General features: G+C 39.4%; 3 protein-coding genes and 1 long non-coding RNA gene across 6 annotated transcripts in view; 3 read left to right on the plus strand and 1 right to left on the minus strand.

Annotated features, from left to right (window-relative positions):
- LOC146485110 (2-(3-amino-3-carboxypropyl)histidine synthase subunit 2-like) overlaps window positions 1-7,121 on the plus strand; it is a 20,530-nt gene extending 13,409 nt beyond the window's left edge. For 2 of the 3 annotated variants that reach the window (XM_085104048.1, XM_085104049.1), the window contains exons 11-16: window positions 71-123; window positions 1,560-1,612; window positions 2,873-2,904; window positions 3,635-3,722; window positions 4,496-4,567; window positions 5,506-7,121. In XM_085104048.1, the coding sequence (XP_084960174.1) occupies window positions 71-123; window positions 1,560-1,612; window positions 2,873-2,904; window positions 3,635-3,722; window positions 4,496-4,567; window positions 5,506-5,663 (456 nt within the window). In that variant the 3' untranslated portion in view covers window positions 5,664-7,121. Of the gene's footprint in view, window positions 1-70; window positions 124-1,559; window positions 1,613-2,872; window positions 2,905-3,634; window positions 3,841-4,329; window positions 4,402-4,495; window positions 4,568-5,505 lie in introns of those variants that run through there. The other variant, XR_014863494.1, reaches the window with a different exon arrangement.
- Window positions 7,122-10,663: 3,542 nt separating this feature from the next.
- On the plus strand, window positions 10,664-11,738 carry LOC146485112 (uncharacterized). Its single transcript, XM_085104077.1, has one exon. The coding sequence runs from the start codon at window positions 10,817-10,819 to the stop codon at window positions 11,438-11,440; it is 624 nt and encodes a 207-aa protein (XP_084960203.1). The 5' UTR covers window positions 10,664-10,816; the 3' UTR covers window positions 11,441-11,738.
- Window positions 11,739-12,347: 609 nt separating this feature from the next.
- Window positions 12,348-14,810, plus strand: LOC146485113 (uncharacterized). The gene is made up of 2 exons (XR_014863502.1): window positions 12,348-13,174; window positions 13,655-14,810. It is a non-coding gene; the product is annotated as an uncharacterized LOC146485113 (long non-coding RNA).
- Window positions 14,811-15,367: 557 nt separating this feature from the next.
- LOC146485114 (cyclin-C-like) lies at window positions 15,368-18,055 on the minus strand. The gene is made up of 2 exons (XM_085104073.1): window positions 17,638-18,055; window positions 15,368-16,228 (listed from the first exon to the last, which is right to left on the minus strand). The coding sequence occupies exons 1-2, from the start codon at window positions 18,040-18,042 to the stop codon at window positions 15,788-15,790; spliced, it is 846 nt and encodes a 281-aa protein (XP_084960199.1). The 5' UTR covers window positions 18,043-18,055; the 3' UTR covers window positions 15,368-15,787.
- Between the last annotated feature and the right edge of the window lie 5,847 nt (window positions 18,056-23,902).

Below are 23,902 nucleotides of genomic sequence, written 5' to 3' on the forward strand. Positions count from 1 at the left end.
ATAGTCATTTTAGTCCGTTCTTTTTACGACGGTTTGGATTCTTGTTAAAAAGTTGCATTTCATATGACAGGAATTCTTCAAACCCATAGTGACTCCTTTTGAAATGGAAATAGCTTGTGTCAGGTAAGAAACATTATAAACAAGATTTTTATGTGTCAATCATTGTTACTTTGCCAGGGTGTACTGAAGTAAAGCACAAGTACAGCCAACCTCTTTATTACGGACACCAAGGGGACAGGAATAAGTGTCCGCATTATAGAGGTGTCCGTTTTAGAGAGGTAGGCTTTATATGGATTTCGGTCTCTCAGGGACCAAGTGAACTGTCCGTAATAGAGAGGTGTCCGTAGTATAGAGGTGTCCGTAAGGAGAGGTTCCACTGTATGTGATATTCCTCGCCTTTCCCCTGCCCACCCCCCCCCCTTTCCCCTCCCCACACCCTAAGTTCGCTTTGTCAACCTGAGACCAGTTGTTCAAAGTCCGATAAGCTAATCCTGGATTAGCCTCTCACGCAGACGTTCTTAGGAGTTCGTCATGCGTTCCTGCGTGACGAACCCCTAAGAACGTCTGCATGGGAGGCTAATCCAGGATTAACCTGAACTTTGATTCGAGTTTAATTACCAACCAATAAAGATTTTTCGAAAAGATTTTTGTCCTTCAGTTTTGATTTAGCCTTTTCTTTGTCTTTATCTTAAACTTTGCTATCTAAGACATTTTTATGGGGCGAAATGAAAACCTCGGTTGACTTTAATCGGGGATTAGCATTAATCGGCTTTCGAACAACCGGACCCTGTATTGTTGGCCCTGTTTCAGTAATTGGGTAATAACTTTCTTTCTGTATCAAAGCAACAAAACTTAAGGAAACAGTCCATTTACTAATTGGGGATACCAAACTAAGATAATATTCTAGAATATCATAAATTTATACACACACTATTGAGAGGGCCGAAAAAAGAAATCAATAGACACGGTTCACAGTCACTACAGTCATACTTGGGGAACCTACTGAGGTCATGTTTGCGTAGCCTGCTTGAAAGGTCTTTAGCGAGAGACAAGAGAGAGATTTAGCATCGCGTTTGCGTGAAACGGCAAACGTCACCTTGCCGTTTCACGTGTCACGTAAAATAGCATGAACCGTTTGACTTGAAGCTTCGCTTACTAGTCTAATTTTGCGATTTTCGATGAAGCTGTTTTGCTACTTACTGTGGTGAGTTCATGAAGAAAAGTGCGGTAAGGAGTGAGTTATGAAGGATTTTTAAACATGAAACTTAATTTGCCCAAGAATAATTTGCCGGAAAAATTATTGGGGTACTTGTTTTCAACAATATAGGAAGAAATTAGGAAGAAATACTTACGTAGCTCTCACGTAGACGGCAAACGCGAAATAGCCTGTTTTCACATAGAAACGGCAACCGGCAACCGGCAACCGGCAAACGCGAAAAATGGCGGGAAAATCGTTGTCACGTGGTCATTTTTGCCGTTCACGTTTCTTATGGGGTGTCTTAGGTACCCATTGCTTGTTAGTTTTTCCTGATTTGCCATGTGCTTTTATCATTTCACAGGACTCGGGAGTGGACAGGAGACTACATCACAGATTTTAGAGACCTTTTACCTGGTATGGTTAACTTGTAACGTTTAAAACAATTTTCATGTAATAGATCAAACACAAGGAAGAGTCAGTTTTATCCAATTTCCAAACGCCGAGAAGTGCGTTGAAAAACCGAGGCGCAGCCAAGTTTTATTCTTTTAAACCAACTTCGAGGTGTTTGGAAATAGGATGAGGCACTCGAATTTCGAGTGTTTGATATGGCTTCCCATAGCACTAATATTTCTTGGAGGAAATCAAAGCAAAAGTTCACCACATTTTATGATAATTAAGACCACATTTCCAAACCTCCTTCACTGAAGAGATTTCCTTTGTTTTCTCTTCAATAATTTATAAATATGTATTTGAGAATAAAATTTCTCAAACTCATTAATACTTCAAAAGCTAAAGACAAAGGAAATCATGCACCGTGACGTGTTTGGATATCTGATGAAAAACTCCTTGCTTTTGCATCTTTAATTTCCCCTTCAAAATCTGTTTGTTTGAGAAGTTATATCAAACACTTGTCACGGCGTTTCATCACAATATCAAAAACCTCGAAGTTCGTCAAAAAATCTCCGCTACGCGTCGTATTTTCAACTCTCTTCTCGGTGTTTGATATGTGATGAAACACTGTGTCTCGTGTTTGATATATTACGCCAACAACCACAAAAGACATAAACAGCGCAATGAACCACTCGGAACTCGAAGCAAATAAATGTAACCGGCGCCAAGCGCGGGAAAACGCGTGCGAGCAAGACACGATTGGTTTTGCTTTTGCTTCCCATTGGTTGAGAAAGTAGCGCGAGTTTTGTCAACCAATCACAGAGCGTAGAAAAACAAAACAAAACCAAACGCAGAATTATTTTCGACGCCCAATTGAAAACCGTTCAAACGCTTTCTGCATTCCTATTGTAACACGACATTAGATGGTTGTTTTATTTTTACTCGTGATCTGGCCCAATTCCACCAGCGCCTTATTTCCTCGCGTTAATTTTTTCGTTTTGCGTTTCTCGCGGGAATAGGTAAGCAAGCGAAACAATCTCCGCTCTCCTCGACGACCCACCGATGACAGAGGAGAGCGGAGACTGTGTATGAGATCGCAAGCAACTCGAAGTTAGAGCCTGCGGTTATGTGTTTACTAGCCAATGCATTAGTGAAATGGAATACTTCTCGACAGATGTAATTGGCGTGGTCATAACTGAAAACCCGTAAAGCTCATGGGTTGAGATGACGTACTAGTTAAGTTGAAATATCATTAAAAAAATAAGAATACTTTATTTTCCGTAGGTGCCAGTGCCTCTGTTGAATTAGACGAGGAGGTAAGAAAATATGTCAAAATAAAAGCCTTTTTAAAAATCGTTTGGAGTGAGGAAGTTGAACCTTCACAAACATTTTCTGGAATTTCCACTAGGCAATAATTCAGACCAAACAAACATACGAGCAGGCCTTACGTTTCGTCTTCTATCTTTTTTCAAGCGTTTTAGTAAAGTGATAAACTTTATTCCCGGTGATTTCACTGCATGTTCTTGTACAGCAACAGGAGGACAACATGTCTTTCTTTGGTGGAACACTTTTAATGTGATCCTAAAACACGGCAAAGCTCTCGTTAAGGGATCCCTCAGGAAGCCAGTTTTGTCCTCACATTTCAAGCGATTTGCCCCGGCCGTAACAGAACATAAATCAGAGCAATCAACCTTAAAACAGCAAGTTTGGCGGTACTTTACTGTGCCAGATAGCTTTCAGACAGTTGAAATCGTCTGTGTAAACGGCGTTTTGAATTGTTAACATTAGAGTAAAAGCTATTGAGGGCTACTTTTAGCCTCCCTCACAGACGCTCCTTTGGTTCGTCACGCAATCTTTCCTCCCCAACGAGAAAATTGCGTGATTGGGTAGGAAAGATTGCGTGACAAGCCAAAAGAGCGCCTGCGAGGGAGGCTAGGGTACTTTCTACCCTTTGTCTTGGTTTTTGTGATATGAAATTTGCGATTTTTTTCTTCATTCAAAATTGCCGGTAATGCCTATTTTAAATCTCCTTTTGTTATTTTATAGAATATGGACGAGTCCAGTGATGTGCCAGATATGTCATTGATAACTGGACACTTGAGACCAACTTACAGCTCATCCAAGGAGACATCTGGTGTGTTAAGTGTATTGGTCTTACATTTGACCTTGTACTGAGGTTATGTCACGTGTTTCACCGATAGACTCTTCACAGTCACGTGAACGGACCATACGGTGACCAGCTCCCAGTTAGAGCATTGCATCAGTTTAGTTGATAATATTGTTAAAACTGCGTAGCGTCTTGTTCAGGTGATACAAAAGGTTTTGGTATTCTTTAACGCTTTTAAGTTTGCTTTATGTTCACCGACGTTTCGGCAATGCTGCTTTCTTCAGGGTGGCATGTAAATGATACAAACTGAGAGCGCGTGCCAAGATGTATGCGCGCGCGATCATAAGAATGAGAAATCGCGGTTGGTCCCGAGAGGGGCGAGTGTTCTAAACTTAAAAATGAGTCTCATCTCCTCGCGCTTTCTGAGATCCCTCTGTTCCAGTCCCCCTTTCACTACCGCAACACGGATGTCCTACAGTGAATGACTGAGGCCATTGAAATGCTGCGCCACAGGCAGATCCCCCTTATTGTGCAGCACATCTAGGCGGTGTTCTTTGAATCGGTCAGCCAATCTGCGTCTCGTCTCCCCAATGTAGACTGCTTTGGGGCATTTCTGGTAAGAGATACAGTAAATGCATTGCATCAGTTTCCCAAGGTCAGGTTCGTTCTAGCCTAAAACGTTTTCAGACTTCGTTAGTTGCCTACATCACAGGGATGCTCTTTTTGTTATAAATTTCTCATCTTTTGTTTTGACATTGTAGTTGATGCCAGCTCCATTTTTGTATTTGTTTGGTTTTCAGGATTTTCCTCCACATCACTAGTTGAGAGAAATGAAGAAACGACTTTGTCAACTCAACAGCACGCTTCTGCAGGTTCGAACTACCTTTCATTTCTCTTGTTAGTTGTTTTTCTAAATTCCTTAGCGTACCTTGGCCGGTTTATCCAACCATGGTTTATCTCTCGCAAACAACCTCTTTCGTGATAAGGAAAAACAAAAAAGCGCGTCGAGATCTGAGAGTGAGGCCAGTAAAATGTTTTCTTTGCACATTGAGTCAAGCTTTCCCGAGTTGACGCCATATATGGGCCGGTTGAGTTTGTTGTTGGTTCTCGTCCTTGCTCCGAGAATTTTTCTCCGGGTTCTCCGGTTTTCTTGCCTCCACAAAAACCAACATTTCCGTTTTCCCATTCGACCTGGAAACACTGGGTGAAGAGTCGCTCTAGCGTGTTTGTCCCATGAACCTGGTTTAATGGCCTTAGCTCCGACAAGTCTCCTGTAGTTCAGTGGTAGAGCATCCGAACTAGTGATCGGAGGGTCTTGGGTTCGACTCCTGATAGGAGTACTCGGATTTTTTCCGAGTATGCCTGTGTCACTTACTTGAATAATGCATCATTCTCGATTATCCATTTGTTTGTCCATTGATTGATTGATTAATTGATTCATTCATCCATTCATCCGTCCGTCATTCCATCCATCATCCATCTATCTATCCGTCCGTCATTCATTCATTCATCCGTCCGTCCGTCCGTCCATCCATTCATCCGTCCGTCCGTCCGTCCATCCATCCATCCATCATCCATCCATCCATCCATCCATCCATCCATCCATCCATCCATCCTTCCGTCCGTCCGTCCGTCCGTCCGTCCGTTCGTCCGTCCATTATTCATTCATTCATTCATTCATTCATTCATTCATTCATTCATTCATTCATTCATTCATTCATTCATTCATTCATTCATTCATTCATTCATTCATTCATTTTTCATTTAAATATTCCGACCATAAGACTAACAGAGTTATATTTTGATTTAGCGGAGTACCTTGCATCAAGATCTTGGAGGGGCTTGGAGCAAAAGCTTGGTGACACACCCGTGACGAAAGCAGTGGAAGGCAGAGAAGGCATTGCAGCAGGATACACACACGAGATGGGGCTGAATCAGGACACGCAGGAAAGCACCTCCAGTCAGTGATCTGTTTTAAGTTCTATGGGACAAAGATAGAGGACCTAAACTGAGAGAACCCATGGTGTACCGTCCACTCCAGCCTCTGCTGACGACCATTTTGGCCCATAAGAAGACAAAGATTCGTGGTGGCTTTAAATGTACCTTCTCCTCGGTCGGCACTTACTCCTGTTACGGGTCATTTCTTTACGAAAACGCCTTATCGGTAACGTTTTCGTTTACGCCATGATGGAAAATGCTTTGCTTCGTTCGGGCCGTCGCCAGTGACAACACCGCAAAACGTAGAAACATAGCTCACGCTCCGAACAGTTAAAATGAATGGATCAAACTTTAGAAAGGTGATTTCTCTGTTCGATCCTTGCACTTTCAGTGGTAGAGGAGAAAAAAAATACAAGGATATGAATTGCCATTGAAGATGTGGTGCTTTCTGGGAGATCGAGATCGGAGAAAGAGAGTGACAAGAAAGGCCGGGAAGAAAATAGAGGAGGACCTCAGGCTAGAAAACGAAAAACACATCACAAATTTTAAAAAAAGGCATACAAAATTATAGCAATAATAATACCTTTATTGACTTGATTGGCAAAAAGATATGAAAAACTCAAGTTTACGAAACACACTGCTGAAACTGAAATATATTAAATACGAAAACTGATCCTGAAATCCGAGGTATGGTTCTCAAGGGCTACCGTCGGGATGATCAATTTGTGTTCTCCCCAACCATGACTATGTGGACAATGATCACCTCTTTAGACAGTGGTCAACTCACATACTTTTACAGTCGTGTGCTAAGTGACCTGGCCTTGGAGGTGACCTTGTTTTGATACAAACCTCACTGCCTTTCATAAGTAGATCATGTTGTTCTTATGCTAACTTGTCTGCTTTGTTACTATGGGACTAACGAATATCAATGATATTTTTGTATGAGAAAAACTGAAAGAGTACATGCGCTTAACAAAAAAAGGAAAATGAAGAAATCTGCACTTAACTGGACATCGCTCGTAATGGAAATCACTTGTTAGTTAAAGTTATCAAAAATGCACTGTTTTGCTTTAGAAAAATGAGAGTTCGAAAATCCAAGATGGCAGCCACCAAAATAGCAGGTAGTCAATCCTGACGTCATCGCTGGTTGCCATGGTAACCAGTTAAAGTTATACGATGTACGTCATCAAGATCAAGATTTGTGTCAAGTTTCGTCAATGTATCTTTCGGCACAAAAGTCCTACGGGAGCGATTTTTCGGACATACTGGACCGCACTAAAAAGGTTATCCTACTTCTACGGAACATCTTGTAGTCGCAAACCGTGTCGGGAATGTTGCAATTTTCCTTTAGTTTCTAATTTATGACCTCCAACTTTAATCACTTTTCTTTGTTTTGAGAACTGATGTAAAAAATCCCAGACAACTTTCGAAGCAAATACATTTTGCGACCACTGGATGCTACTTTGAGTAAAATGGTTGTGCGAGTAATTTACGTTTATAAGCCTCGTTCAATTTGAGGAAATGTTGATCTACGATCTTCGTAACTCACAAAACGTGCCGTCCCCACATAATGGCAATCATTTTTTCTTTTATCACCAATTGAGAGCTATAAGATAGTCTTAAGCCTTTGCAGACGTATCTAAGCTTCCGCCCCTCCCCCTTATAGGCTCCCCTCCCCCTAAGGACTGTGTCTCGAATCTGTTATAAATATTCCTTTTTGTTATAATCATTAACTAAAGAAAAAACTGCCCAAAGACATTGTTGAAGTTGGTAATGTACAGCCGCAGTATATCATAGTACCTTATTATTGGACAGTTTTGACAATTACTGCATTACTTGCCCTTTGAACAGTAGGAGAAGCAGCATATAATTTCGTCACAATGGACTTCCTCCCAATAGCATCAAAGAGCGTAAGTTTCGTCAGTGTTTCATGATCTGGGCTTTCGTTTCCTCGCTCGTTATTTTGGGAAATATTCACAATATTGAACGCGAAAACCCCGAACAAGTCACCTCAATTCCGGAAGATAGGATAAGAAATTTATTCTTGGCTGTTCCAGTAATACTTTTGAATATTTAATTGTTTTTAAAGTCATTGCTCGTAATTAGGCGTGGTCTCCCTCGGAAACATGAAACCTAACGACTAACAAGTTGTTCTTTCCAACTACGCTAGCTCGATCCAAAAGTTAATAAACCTTTGTCCTTTTGGCGAGTTTTTTCGACTGCAGCTGTAGCTGTAATTCAATGCGTGGCGAAATTCTATTTTTGGAACAAAATAGGTAGATTTTTTGACTAAATTAGACCAAATCGGACCAAAATAAGTCATGATCATGGATAGCCTACCAAAATTGACGGTCACGATTGCGTCATCGTGAAACTCACACCAGTGACATATTCTTTCCATCCTCGGAGTCGGTAGCCTCCCACGCAGTCGTTTTTAGGGGACTCGTATTACCTACTCCCCACAAACGCCTGCTTACCCAAGCGCCACATTCCTTTCCGACGCTAAGCCAATCACAGTGAACCTTCTAAAATCTGGAAGGTTGACCTTGACCTCAGAACGCCTCTCCCGGGAACAGTGAAAAACATCACGGCGGAGACAGAACTTGACCGAGCTTACGTAAGCTTTGAGTACACGTTCAAAATTTCTCGTTAAAATGCCTATTAACTGACTGCAATCAAAGAATTTAGGACGGGAAATAGCGATATTTTCGTCAATTTGCCGACTGGTTACGCAAAGTCGCTTTAATATTTATCAAGCTTTGCCTTCAATCTTGTCGACCTACCTTGTCGGTCGGTGTGGAGGAAACCGAAATATTACCCGATATGTCGGTAGTCTGAAATGTCAGCCGTCTCCTCCCCCTAACCCACAGGGGGCGCGGGAGAGAGAGACGTCTGAATTCCGAGCGTTATAATGCCGTCCGGTGACGTCACGTACTTTTGCGAATATGGTAGGTAGTTTTTGATTGGTTCTTACCTAATTGAAATAGATAACCATTTCTTATTGGTCGAACTTGGGAAAACAGATATTTCATTTCGGCGGCGAATGTAAAGTGTTGACAGGCCAGACACAACTCGTAAGTTCATGGTGCGAAAAGTGACTTCTCGTTTAACGTAGTTTTGCTCTCACGAGTATATCTCTTCAATATTTCTCGAGCCAATGTTTGGTTTCTACGTGTTTTTGAGGTTAATTAGACAATGCCGCGTGGTAAGTTTTGAATAAGGGAAGAATTTTATTTCGCACTTTCTCGTTTTGTTGTAAAGCCGACTTCCGTTCAGTGAATTTAATCTCAGAGGTTATTTTTTCAATGAGATTGTCTTGATAGCCTCTTGCCTGAAGGCGCATTTTGAAGTTGGTGGTATTGCAATAGAATGATTTCACTAAGTCGTTGGTTCTCAGAAGTCTCAGCGATTCCAACAATCAAGCGAGAATCCTTGACATTCGCACGCACTTTAAACCCACAGAGACTTTCCTGTACACATTTTTCTTCCTGCCACCCACCGGGGTCAGAAAAGGACTCATAAGAAATGAAGCCCTGAGACTTTTTAGAAACAACTCCTCTGCAAAATCATTCTGTTACAACATCATCCACTTCAAAACGCACTTTTGGGCTAGAAGCTACCCCCACAATCTCATTGAAAAAATAACCTCTGAGTTTCACTGAACGGAAGTCGGCTTTACAACAAAACGATAAAGTGCGAAACAAAATTCTTTCTTTTGTCACAACTTGCAACCCGGCGTTGCCTAACCTCAAAAACATCTTGAGGAGCAAATTACTTTTAATTCAAAACCAACCATTGCTTCAAGAAATATTCTGAAGGACCTTCTCTTATTTCAAACAAAAAAAAAACAGTCAAAAAAAGCAAAACCATAACGAGAAGCCACTTTTCATACCACCATACCACAAGCTTTAATATGAGTCGTGTCTGGCCTGTCAACACTTTATTTACTAAAAACATTTATCGGAACATTTTTAAATTCATCTTCGGTGGAAAATGAAGTGCGATCCCGTATATACATTCTTGATGCTTTGTCTTCAAATTTTACGGCTTACAAAACGCACACAACCTCCTACATTAATGCTGCAATGCAAGCCGCGTGCTTCCATGACTCATGGCCGCCATTTTGTTTAAAAGGTTTTTATTTATGCAAAATTGCATAAATTACTGTGTGACGTCACCGGACGGCATTATAACGCTCAGAATTCAGACGTCTCTCTCTCCCGCGCCCCCTGTGGGTTAGGGGGAGGAGACGGCTGACATTTCAGACTAGATATGTCGGTAAACTTTGAAGATTTGGCAGTTGAATCACGCTTTGTTGTAGTAATTTGTTCGGGGGCACGTGCGACATTTTCCACAAGGACCCGACCACAAGTTGATCGGCTCTTTGTTGTTTACTTTCCGTTTAATAGTCTTTAATGGACTGATAAATACTGCAGATCTCGCCTTGATACCTTCTACATTCTTCTTTGCTTTCTCGAATCAGGTAAGTCTCTCGTGGCACTTCGTACAAACAAACAAAGCTGCTCCAGAGTTTCCGCACCCGTAAGAGGTGATATCTTTACCGACTGTCAACTCAATCAGGTGGGGAAGATCGATTACACTTTCCCCAAGATTTTGAGTCTCCCAGGAGTACACATCGCACAAGAAGCGCTTGTATTCAAATTCGATATTTCTTTTGGCGTTTCAGCCACGACCAGCCATTTCAGAAGTGAGGAAAATATATATACAGTGTACTCCAACTTGGCTCCATAATCTCTCAAGACTCACATGTACCAGAGACTGTACAAAGCTCGCGGTAAAAGGAAGCGGCCATTGTAACCCGCAATTTGATTTGATATCATCAGACAATGACTCGATGGTGATTGGCTAGGGTGCTTGGGGAGTAAAACAATGGGAAAGGAATGTGGTGCTTGGGTAAGCAGGCGTTTGTGGGGAGGAGGTAATACGAGTGCCCTAAAAACGACTGCGTGGGAGGCTACGGAGTCGGAGACCCAGGGGCAGATAGTGGGGCGGAAATCGTGATGGCACAAGATCAAGAAGACCCAAGAAGACAACAACATTTGTGCACATGAACTGTAATTTCCAGTCTGACCGTTTCGAACGGATTAGTTGCCCATTTTCCGCATTTGCACCATTTGCATGGAAAGAGCCCCTGGTTACCAATCCCTTTGCTCCCTTCCAACATGGCTGTTCGCATCCTCGCATTCGGTGACAGCTTGACTGAAGGTTGGTGCAGTTTTGGGACGAAATTTCATCCTTATACGTGTAAACTACAAAGTCTTCTACAATCTCTATCCACTTCCAAGTCTTTCAATATCGTAAACAAGGGTGTCAGTGGGGAAACCACCGACCAAATGAACGCGAGGTTACCTCTTGTTTTGGGTAAAGATGGACCTTTTGATCTTGCGATTATTCTAGGGGGCACAAACGACCTTGGTTTTTCCTTTGAAAAGGACGGTGAGCCGTTATTTCAACGCTTGAGGTCGCTGCACGAGATAGCCTTAAAGCATTGCTCACTTTCGGTAGCAGTAACCATACCGGAAAGTGGTGTTGACGACAGATTTGTGATATTGAAAGAAAAGCGTTCAAGAGTGAACAGTCTTTTACAGAATTACGTACAAGATCGTGGTGATAAAATGCTTTTGTCCGACTTATCAGCCAAGCTGCCACACGGTTCTCTGAGTGAGGAAGAGCGGAGAAGATTCTGGGACGATCACCTCCATTTCTCACCCGCTGGATATGATAGAATGGCAGAAATTATATTTGAGGACATTAAACATTATTTCATGAAGGTCGAGCAAGCTTGAACGATTTTTTCCTGGTTTGCAAAAAGAAGCCTTGCTGCGGCAGGCATGTTTTGGGAAATGATCAGTATGATGTTGGGATGAGACAGTGCTTATTATTATTATTATTTTTTTAATCTTATTCCTCGCCTTGGGTTGGTTATCTTGATCCGCATAATTATTTATCTGTTGAATTGTTTCATGACTATTTGATTGTTCTATCTTATATCTTTTTTAAAGACTGTGCCTTCTTTTGCAACTGCGCATATGTTCTGCACATCTCAGGATGGTCCACGAGGCTCTGGTTTCTTAAGGACGGTACCTACTACAGTCGGACCTCTATTAAGCGGCCACCCTGGGGACTTTGAAAACTGGCCGCTTAATAGAGGTTGGCCGTTGAATAGAGGTATCGAATACAGCCCCTTTATTGACAAAATAATAATTCGGGACTTTGGAAAGTGGCCGCTTAATGGAGGGTGGCCGCTTATAGGTGGCCGCTTAATAGAGGTCCGACTGTAATTCCAAGGTATTTTTTTTTTGCGCGGTTTATAAATATGTGGGAACAGAAGATCTTACAAGTGTTATTGAAATCCGAAAAGAAAACTGGGGTTATCCACGCCTTTTTTAGAGTTCCCTGCTAGCAGAGGTACATGAGAGACCTCTGCCAGCAGGGAATTTTCAGAGACAATTCAGTTAAAAATTGGAGAAAAATTCATTGCTATGTATTTTAGCACTTTTTACAAATATTGTTGATTAATTTTCTTTGAAATGTGTGGTTACCTCCAATTTTCTTTTCAGACACTTGCTTAGATCTTTTTTTTCCCCGCATATTCATAAACTGCGCAAAAATAACTTGGAATTAGTAGGCACTGTCCTTCAGGTCCTTCTTGTATGGGGGAGGGGGGTGGGGGAAGTGAGAGGAAAAAGGGAGAACTGGGGAGAGGGAACGCCTGCCAAAAAGACCCACTCTGTTTGATTTCTGTTTTCACTGGTGAATGCAAAATTCTGATTGGCTAATATTTCAACAATAGTTCTCTTGAGGATTGAAGCCAGGCCAGGCCATATCTTCAGTAGCAGAAACTGCTTCCTCAACAAACCGGTTAAGTTATGCTGCATTTCTTTATTTCACCGCATGTTCTGAACACCCGTTCCCATAATTTTGGATCTTTTGTTCATGGCAGCCTGACTGTGCTACAACATTCGGCCAAAATCAGACCTGTACTTTCCTCCGTCAACTTGTAGACGAAAAAAAAAATTTGAAGACTCAAAGTTCATGCCACAAAATTTACAGTTCTTGTTTCGATTCCGTTCCTTGGGATCTCCAGCTTAAATGGCCATCTACTTGTTGTTCATGACATTAACCCTCTCAGTACTGAACATCTCTCCTTTGCCAATTAACTTTTTCATATATGCTAACCTCTGATTTACTCAACTGCCAGAAAAAATTTGTAAACGATCAGACGGCTGTGCAAATTACCGGGTTCAAAATTATTTTCTATAATGACAAGTTATTGTCACGTGAACATAATAGTGTGTTTCACTTTTCCAAGGGCAATCTCTGAGAAAAGAGGGAACCGTTTGTATTCTTCATAATTTTAAATTATAAAGGTATATCGTTGTTCCTTTTGCAAATATGAGAGTCAGATAGCTCTGAACAGATTAATGTAGACAAGTGATTTCTGGAATACTTTTCATGACCAGATAGTATCAAAATTATTTTGATCCATAATTTACATTAATAATATTATATTGCTGCCTGTTATATAATGTAATTTCTGACGGTTGAGTGACTGGAACGAATTAGTCAGAAATTACTATTCTGATGGCACGATTGAGAGGTTTTAGTATTCTCAAGGGAGAGTTTTGAGTATTTAATGTTTTAGCGGGGAATAGTAATCATTTTAGCTCAGTCAGTCTTCCTGTTCGCTGCTTTCAAATTTAGTTAAATTTTTTCTATGGAGTTATGGGTTTGTTTGTACCTCTTCCTCGAGGTTCTGTGCCGCTGCATTAGATGGGGAATACGTTTCCACATATTTTTTGGCCACATCTAAAGAGTGGTTTTTTAGTGGTTTTTCGTATCTGGCGTGGTACACTTAATTCTTCAAGCTTTTCAAGTTAGACTTTATAGCATGTTGTATGTTGTAATAAGTATATGTCAGGACACATTGTTGTTGTCGGATGACTGACTGACCATTCCTGAATAAACTATTTCACATTGAATGTTTCGTTATAGTGTAGTCAGAATGTGTTTGTTAAGTTCCCTTGCTGATGGTTTGTACTTTATTCAGGCCAGTTTTGTTGCACACCTGAACTGGAAAATAACCATTGCTTTAAAACATTCTCAGTTGTTCAGATGTTCACCATAACAATTTTGGACTAAGTAATGTGAAAAATTATCCTTGTTGGTGAAAGAGTGAAAATTCTGACCAGAAAAATTAAAGTTGTTCAGTAAAAGATGAGTTAATTACAAATTATCTGCATTAACGTGACAAATAATAAAGAAAATGTATGCAAATTTTGGTTTAATCTGTCAGTTGTCTACTCAGCCTCCTGTGGGTGCAGGTACCAAAAGAGTCCTTCACCTGTGCCCACATTGGTTTGAGCAAGGAGATGGCTGACACTTGAGACAAAGAAGATAACAAACAACTGTAAGGAACAGAAAGTCTGTTTTGCCATTGACAGAACTCATCATATGCTACAAATTACAAATATTTCCTTTATGCAAATAATAAGAAAATATTTTATAAAAAGAATTCAAATTAAACATTTGTGAAAAGAATGCAAATTTTACATAATTATGATATTGTACATCAATTAATCCAGTAAAATTTATGGCAGATTGTGTTTTTTTCCCCACACAATTGCTTGGGAGAATTGGTAAGTTTATATTAATCGGGCTTTAGCCAAGGGTTAACATTATAGAACTACAGTCAAACCTCTTTATTACGGACACCAAGGGGACAGGAATAAGTGTCCGCATTATAGAGGTGTCAGTTTTAGAGAGGTAGGCTTTGAATGGATTTCGGTCTCTCAGGGACCAAGTGAACTGTCCGTTATAGAGAGGTGTCCGTAAGGAGAGGTTCCACTGTACTTTCAAATTCTGCTAAACTCTTCACAATGTTTACATGAACACATGAAGAACTGATTTCTATGAAAGAGAAAAGAAAAGGTTTTGGGATGGCAAATGATGTGTCAGAATATGTGAGAATAAAATTAATGATTATTTAAGTTGCAAATATTTCAGATATTTAAAGAAAGTAACAGTTATGTACCAATTTTCTTTACGGGAATAATGCTTTTTTCTCTGTTTATAACAAGATGAATCAATTACTGATTTATTTACAAGCATTAATACAGTGTACGCGTCTATTCAATAAAAGCTAGTTTTGATGCATTTAAGCTGGTTCTAATAGTGGTCCCAAGGGCATAAGTAGGAGGGGGTACCCTGGACAGATCTACATTTCCATTCCCATTCTGGGGCATTTGGTTGTTAAAGTTATGACCAGTGTGACACAGTGTATATCCAAGAGGAAATTAAATCTCCCAAAATGAGGAGATTACCATTTCTTGGAACAAAGAAGGGGATTTTGATCAAAAAATTCTTAAGAAATCAAATGCCTACCTCACAAGGATCTGTCCTCGTTGGGCTTAAAGGTCAGGACACACTTTAAGCCCTAACAGCGATCAGCATCAAATTTCTCCTTATAATTTTAATGCTTATTCAACCCCTGAGGTCATGAGAATTAAGGATATGACCTTAAGCTTCATGATATTTTAATAATTTCTCACTAGTGCTTTTATAAGAAAAGTAGGGCAACAAATTAGGAGAATTTGCTCTTTGATATTAGGGGTTAAAGGGTTAATTTTAGAAGGGACATGAAGTGGGGACAGGCCCCTCAGATGCACTGCTTAAAAAAATAGAGGTACATTGTAGGGTAAATACATGAAGACTCAAGGGATAATAACATTTTATTGGTTCATTTAGAACTATTTGCAAGAACAGTTCACATAATGCAACATTCAAAATTTGGGTCACTTTGACCCCACTTCATGATGCACAAATTCAAACCAGCAGATTTTCATGCAGCTTGTAGTGGACTAAATTTTTGTCAGTGCGACGTCAACGGGGATGTCACATGAGGGAAACTGCCCCTACCACATCCCAGCTTCATGTCATAAACTCGAGTCTTTATCCAAGAAACACAGAAGTGTGATAGCCTTTTCTCAGAGGTATTTACTCTTAATTAATAATAGCATTGAGTGTGCAAGAAAACAAAAGTAATACTTGGAAGAATTTGAATTTAATATCAAGACCTTATCTTTGGTATCTTGTCTTCAGTTCTCATGGCATGAACTTTTCATCTTAAAGGGTTAAGATTCTGGAGGCACTGGGGAGGGTGTTTGGCCTGGTGTGGCTGATGTCGGTCGAACTTTGGGCTTAGGTGCCCTGCTAAGTATTACCGAGATTTCAGTCCTTTCGTCATAACTCTTCCAAAGTTCATAGAGCTGTAAAATTTCCTGTGTTATTTCTAGTATCTTGTCCATGTCAACAGACAAATCAGCAAACCACTGCTTACAGTCTTTCTGTTGAATGACGCAAGCCATATAAATGGCAGCCAAGGCTATCTGATAAGGAGGGTAAATGAGAGCGACGTCTGTACGCAGACTGTCATTCAAGATACGCCAAGCGATAGGTAGGATAGCATCTTCCATTCCAAGGTCTGCAACATACTGAGTGAGAGGACGGTACGGGTGGTATACAATTAAACAGCAGTCCATCATCTCTAACAGGAAGAATTCACATTCAAGAACCTGCCAAAATAAATGATTTGTATGTAAGGAAAGGTCAAGCATCACCATGACAAGTTTGTTTCATGGACCATTTGGCATTTCAACAGAAAAGGGTCATTCCCCATAACTGTAGTTTTCATATATCAGGAAAATCCCACATCATAACCAATTTAGTTGTTTCCCAACCATCCCAGATGCTACCAGTGTAATTGAAAAAAATTGTTGGAAACTATAGGAAATCATAAGAATAAAGAATATAGGGAAACATTTCCCATTTTGAGTTTTGGGGGTTTTGAGAGGCTTCACACTGAGTCAGGAAAGATCCCGACCCTCATATAAATCTGGAACACAACAGGAAAATAGAACTGCTCCCAATTTTCCCCAAACCATCCCAGATGATCAGGGATGCCTACAATTCTGTGTTTTCCTAAGCTAGTAAAATCTATGATGGTTGGGGTACTGTGAAATCCTCCATCATCTTGGAATTTCCCAACATGAGAACCGGGCAATGATTTTGTTTGTTTTGATTTCCCTTGCCTTTTTGGTCTGAAATAGGGTAAGGCTGATCTGTAAATTAGATATGGTTTTCAGGGGTGAAATGGGGTTGAAAGGCCTAGACAACTCGTTACATGGTTGCTGCTTTCGTCTCAGTCTTTCAACCAATTAAGCCTCTTGTATATTTCACAGTGGGTTAACAAGGAGGATTTGCATGGTCTCAAATAAGGTATTGATTTAAGGGTCTGTCCCTAGCTTTGACGTGAAACAAGATAATTTTTTCCATAGTTTAGTCTAAGAAATAGCATACTCTGCCTATGTGACAGTTTTAATTTACTCCCAAAATAAATTGCTTGTACTTGAAATTATGAAACAATTTACTCTTTGGAAAATATTTTCTTAGCTGAAGCCTGCTTTGAGGAAACTCAATACCTGAACTCCAAATTAAATATTTCGCGAAAATTTCTTTTACATCAGCTGAACACAGCAAAATACAGGCACTCAAATAACTTTTACTTAAAAAAAAATGGATGACCTAATGATTTCATTGGGATGGCGTAAACATGTTTTTAATTCGTGTATTAAAATCATAAATTATTAGGCTCACCCTCGGTGTAAAAACCTGTTACATTCACGAGCGACATAGAACAAAGAAAACAAAAAATTCAAAACAATAGATAGAACGAACATAATAGTAATAAAACAAAGAAAAACTTCACAGGTTTTTACACCAAGGTATTAAAACCCAATTATTATAGAACGTTCCAAACTGATGTGTGCTTATTACAAAAATTGCGTATACCTCTTTTACGGCGTCGGAAAACTTTTTTTTCTGACTTATGTTCTACACAAAATGTCAAGCGAATTTTCCAAAGAGTAAACAAGCACACAGAAAAAGAATGAGCTTACAAACGACTCCATCCATCGATAATTACCTGAGTCATTCGGTAAGGAAACTGTTCTCCGGGAAAAGCGAACGAGAATTTGTTCTTCACAACGGCATTACAAGCGGCAGTAAAGCGACTGTTGGATATCACACCACACTCCTCCGTCTTGTGCGCTAAATACGTGCAAGTCGGAGCCATTAACAGCGGATCTATGCTCTTCAGAGAGTTCCTGGCGTAAAATCTTTTGTAATACAGGGTGGCGGTCGCGATGACCTGTTGTCGAAGCTTCAAATGTTCGCCTAATGCCTGAATAAAGTTGATGAAAAAGATGTGGACCTTTTTGTAGTCACCTTCCTTCAGGTACTGGTAGTCTCTCTGCCTTTCTAACTCAATTTCTTCGCGGTCAAGGAGCCATTGATTGCAGTGCGAAGAAAGCCAAAAGTTCGCCGCCATTTTGAATAAAGGTAAGTTCGAAACCAGTCTTTCTTTGTCTTACACGGTCAGACAACTCTTTAACCCAGGACTTCTCGATCGCTTTCTTAGAACGTTATGTTCTCAAAATCTGGGTCAGTTTCAGCTTAGTAAGAATTTACCCAAGATGAGACTAAGAGATAAAGCATATTGATTCAGTTTTGCATTGCGATAAAAACACGGACTAACAACAAACATGTCAAACCTGCCATACGGAGCTTGAGCCCGCAGTACGAGCGGCAGTCAAAACTGGTTATCCTACGTCATTAGCAAGTGACACTTCACTGTGGACTAAATGACAATACTATTGAATTTGTTGTTTATCGCCGCTCCAGCCGCTCTAGAGTTCTCGAAAATGGCATATTTCTCCAACCTAAAGTAAACGGGAAAACACTAGATACCTTTCCCCAGCATTCTGGAACTTTCCACACAGCCACTTAGCTTCACTTAGGGAATAACACCTCACAGCGTTAAAAAGAAGGAGAGCGAAAAACCTTGACAACCGCGGCCATCCGACGCGGACAGTGCTTTTAAATGAGGTACTCCTTAAACAGTTTGCGCTATTCTATGCGTTTAAATGTAAAATATAGCACCAAATAAATTAATAAATATGTATACAAGTATACAGAATAAAATTATTTACACGACTGTATACGCATGATTTTTATTAAATTTAGTTTGCGGCTTTATGATGTATCCGCGAAAAAGTTTCAATTTCTATTTTTTATTTGGTTGTAATGGTTGATAGCATGCATTACTCACTTTTTTCGAATCACCGCCCCGAGCTTGTTGTGAGTTATCAGCAAGCCATCAGTATCTTTTCTAGCTGAGAATCTGAGTCTCACAACAGACATTTCCAGGCCAGATTTGGGAACTGAGTTCGCACAACATGTACCTCTAGTTTGCCAAAATATTATAAATATCTATCTCTTGCTCTGAGTTTCAAATATCCAACCAAGAAGAACAAGGTAGTGAACTGGCCCGCAGGTAGCGAGTGCTAATCTAGGCGGGCCAGACTTTCAAATCACTCTCTTGCTAGTTAGTAGTTAATTAGTAGCTAGTTGTTAAAATTTCACCTATTTACATTTAGACATGTCACCTATAAAATAATTGTAGACGTGATTCCTGTTCTTGTTATTCAGATTTATGAAGATAATCCAAACCCTGATTCAAAACAGTATAAAGTTTAAGCCCTAAATTCGCATTATTTCCCTTATCATTGAAAAAACTTTACACACCTGTCAGACAATTAGACTTCATAAAACTGCAGATTGTTCAAAAATCAAGAATAATAAATTTAAAAATTCTAAATCCCATCAATTGTTATATGTTCCTCTTGACCCAGAGTTTATGAACGGTTTTTGTTGTTCCTCATTATTAAAGCCAACACTAAAGAAAACCATATTATGTTAACTAATATTAGTATAAGTGTTCAGCAATAATTATTGTTATCAATCTTACATGTCCAGACAACTCTTGGCACTTCATTATTTTTTATCATGTTTAAAACTCAATGCACAAGGAACAACCCAAACTATAATTGTGCATGTGACAAGCTAATGCCAAATTTCTGACAATGGCTACATCATGATGCCCAATAATAATAATAATAATAATAATAATAATAATAATAATAATAATAATAATAATAATAATAATAATAATAATAATAATAATAATAATAATAATAATAATAATAATAATAATCTTTTATTTACAAAAGCTACTTGGAAGAGCTATGACAGCTAACACATTCATCTCATAGCCAGTATTCCCATCAACCTCATTCTCGGCCTCCCAACTGATTGTAGCTTTCTCCACATGCTCCTGTTTACCATCCCTCATTCAGTAAAATTTACTGTAGATGTTATCAATCACATGGGATCTATTTATGTTTGGCTATTTACTGTGTTGCATCTACTGTTTCAAGTCTCTTGTAATTGCCAAAGTCATTCTTCTCTTATTTAGTTTTGCTTATTTTTATTGAATTGCCACAGAAGCCATCAAAATATACAGAAAAAAACAACAACAACAACGTACAAAAGAAGGACGGGTATGGCAAGGGGAAGTAACAGGGCTGGGTCCCAATTGACAACTGCTCCATATAACTAAGAAAGAGAAAAACCACCCTGAAAACAAAGTCAACAAGAACCAAGAAAAAATAACAATAATAAAAAAATTAATAGGTTATTCAGGGCATTTTTTCATTATTCAATCGGTTAATAAAAATTGAATTTTCACAGGCGTGCATTTCCTTCTAATATTTTGTCTGGCTTTTTACTTTTGCTGTTTCTTTGTTACCCTATCTAAAACTCGCCCTACATTGTACCTTCCACCTCTTGCTCATGGCCTTCACTAACTTGATAAAAGTGTCTGATGTTTGGCTTCCATAAATTCTTACTCTAGCTCAAATGTGGGGGTGGGGGGGGGGCGTCTATTTCCCCCCTTTCAATCTCATGTTTGGGGTTCCACCAATTGCAAACATTTTATTTTAAATGCAATGGGATACCAAGAGCACTTGCTCAGTTCTGTTTTCTCCACATAGTTTTAAACTGCGCAAAAATATTCCTGTATTAGAGAGCACTACCCATAGGAAACCCGAGTATCTCGGTGCCTACTATTGTTTGTGCAGTAACAATAGTAGGCACCCTGTCAAAGGGTGATGGATCTGGCTGGCAATACATTTACCAATGTTATTCAATTTATATAATTTCTTTATTTATAACAATTTAATGGCACAAATCGGTAAATAAAAAGTAAAAAAATATCTAAAATAGCCATAAGAATAATCTGTAAAGTTTTAGGGTAAAATTAAGCACCTCATACTGAGACAGATCACCAATTACCAAAACAGAAAATGTAGGGACAATAAATGACAATAAAACTAGCCATAAAGTTAGTAAGTTAATTAATGAAATTATTTAAATTACAGTCGAACCTCCCGTAAGCGACCACCCATTATGTCAAGGATATGTGGTCGCTTACGGGAGGTGGTCACTTACCAGAGGACAGACCATAAAAGGGGGTGGGGGGGGGGGAGGTCTAAATTCCGGGTAATTTACATGATGGTAATTACAGACACCTAACGGCTTTTGCCATTGCTTATCGAAACCCTAAGTAAAAACTTTTGTTTAGGCTGCCTGATTTAGGACCAAACAGTAAACGGCATTTTTGCAATGTTACATTTCAAGCGTAACGCATCAACAGCTTTGGCGTTTGTTTGTTTGTTACATAATCCAGTTGACGTTCTTTCTCGCCACAATTTTTCTGTTGAATAATACAAGGTTGAGAGAGTCATCACTGGTGTTGCATGTACATGCATGCTATTTACCAGATAAGAGAGTTTCTTTTCCTATAAGGCATTCAACCTGATTAAAGTTTATTTCAGTGTACCATAGTGCATGTATATGTTGACCTATGTTATCATTTGTTTCAATGTCCGGAGACACTTCCGGTAGCTCCGGCTGTGGGATTTTTAGTAATACGGCATCCGCTGTAATGATGGGGGCCAATATGTTACAGTCAATTTCCGCCCGTGAGAGAAACAGCAGATTGTGCCGTGTCAAGTGGTCGCCTACGGGAGGTTAAAAACAATAGAAAATTTTAAACAATCATCTCTAAGAGTGGTCGCTTACGGGAGGTGGTCGCTTATGAGAGGTGGTCGCCTACGAGAGGTTCCATCTATAGTGATTTGACTTGAAAACTTTTGGTATTTTGGAAAAGTGGTCGCTTATGAGAGGTGGTCGCTTACGAGAGGTGGTCGCAAAGGGAGGTTCGACTGTATAATGAAATCACATATGTTGGTCGGTGAGCGAAGAGTCCAGTCCACAGTTGATCGATATAGCCTTCTTATTCCGTTCCGAGCTATTGCTGGGCTGCGTTTCAACATTTTACAGACACTGACAATAGCCACTTTTTGAGCTTTAAAATACAAGTGCTGCAGGAGGATTGCAAGCAGAGGACGTTGAAAACTCTCAAAGATTTATACTCGTTGTTATATACCTAGCAGAGAAACAGGTCGGGAATTTGAATCCCTAAACACTACAATTACCACCTGGCGAGATCAGTCTCTCTAAAATGTACGAACAATTTGAAAAGCACATTTCACAACCGGAATGTAACCAAAAGCTGTCCATAAATTGTACGACGAGTCCAGTCGATCAAAGCGTCGTAGTCTTCACTGTGAACCTCACGCGGCGAAGATCGCTATATACTGGTCATTCAACCGAAAACAAAACGACGCAGTAAATCGATCAACACTTACAGTCGCCGTGTTACGTCGTGAACTTGGTAAAATCAAAAGGACGAAACAGAAAACAACACTCCAGGCCATGCTAAATATTTTTCTTGCGCTTTCAATAAACACTTCATGTAATTTCTCTTGCTTGGCACAACCAATCACAGAGCGCAGATATCAATGACGTATGAAAACTCAGTTTTGACCCGTTGCTGAAATCTGATTGGTTGATTTAAATTTCAGACGCGCGGACCGTATGGCAGGAAGCGATCAGGCTCCTGATATGAGGGTAGATCCCCATTAGCCTCTTATAAGGAAGTACCCCCCCCCCCCCCGGGCATCAACAGCGCGCAATGCTCTGTTTTAGGTTTCCTGGGCTGGTCACTTTCATATGGGCTTTTGGAAAGAAGAAACGTTTCAGAAGAACGTTTCAGGCTCAAAAAAAAAAAAAATGAAACAAGAAAAGAACATTAGACGTTTTTACATAAAGAAAGGAGTATAACTCAAGTTACAAAGCCATTCATACCGTATGCAACATCTCATTGGCATTTGATGCCAGTATTAAGAGTTCAAGGGTGGTCAACAGTTTGGAATGTCTAAGAGAAATACTTTATTTCCAAGTAGTTTCCGTTTTGCCACGGTTGTTTACCGGCCTTTAAAAGGATATTTTCTACGCTAAGAATTTTTTTTCTGTCCGGATTCTTTCAATTTTATTGCTTCCACTACTAATACATTGTTGTTCATGATAACTATACAATACTAAATAAAATAGTGATGAGGGAGTCTATAGAAAAGCAAAAAAATGCTTGAAGTTATAGATCCCTTTAGATTGAGGTCAACTGCAGCTTAGCTAGATAATTATTATTAACTAAAAATAGTTTTAATGATGACAAATAGAATTGTTGACAATATTCTTATATTCATATTTACACATCTGGTATTATTACTAGTCAAGATTTCAAGAAAATAATCAACGAAACAATAAAATAGAACATTGTACTTAATTAGAGGGAAATATTTGCAACTGCTGATTTGTCAAGAATATTTTTTTTGATTTTTCTCTTATACAAATGTAATGCTTTGATTTTTCGTGTTTTATCATCAATGGTCTTCCATATTTTTGGACCTTGATAGGCCAATGAGTATTGACCAAGTCTGGAAGACTTTCGCGGAAGATGACAGTCATTTGCATGTCGTGTATCATAACTATGTATTTGGGAATTAGTTGAGAAAAGATATGTCATATTTTTTGGAAGCTGATTATTATAGAATTTAAACATAAAGAGAGAGATTTCTAGCTCAGTTATTTCCCTAACTTTTAATATTTTTAGCTCTTTGAAGGCATTAACTGTACTGTCTCTGTACTTAATTTTGGCTATGGTCCTAACTGCTCTTTTCTGAAGTGTCACAATTCTAGACAATCTTGTGGGAAAATTGTTGGCCCAAATAATATAACAATAGTGGATATATGGGTAAACAAGAGAGTAGTAAAAAGTTTTGATTGTTACTTTAGATAGAGATTGCCCTAGTTTAAACGTGCTTCCAACATTTTTTGATATTTTATTAGTTATTAATTTGATGTGAGGTTTCCATGTTAGGTTTTCA

This window comes from Pavona decussata, unplaced genomic scaffold (assembly GCF_977016875.1).
Source record: "Pavona decussata unplaced genomic scaffold, jaPavDecu1.1 SCAFFOLD_28, whole genome shotgun sequence".
NCBI classification, from domain to species: domain Eukaryota; kingdom Metazoa; phylum Cnidaria; class Anthozoa; order Scleractinia; family Agariciidae; genus Pavona; species Pavona decussata.

Excerpts from the sequence above, each read along its gene's own strand:
- LOC146485114 (XM_085104073.1), bottom strand. The coding sequence starts at position 18,042 with ATGGCGGCGAACTTTTGGCTTTCTTCGCACTGCAATCAATGGCTCCTT. Across the intron at positions 16,229-17,637 it reads TTCCTTACCGAATGACTCAG|GTTCTTGAATGTGAATTCTT; the intron begins GTAATTATCGAT and ends TTATTTTGGCAG.
- LOC146485112 (XM_085104077.1), top strand. The coding sequence starts at position 10,817 with ATGGCTGTTCGCATCCTCGCATTCGGTGACAGCTTGACTGAAGGTTGG.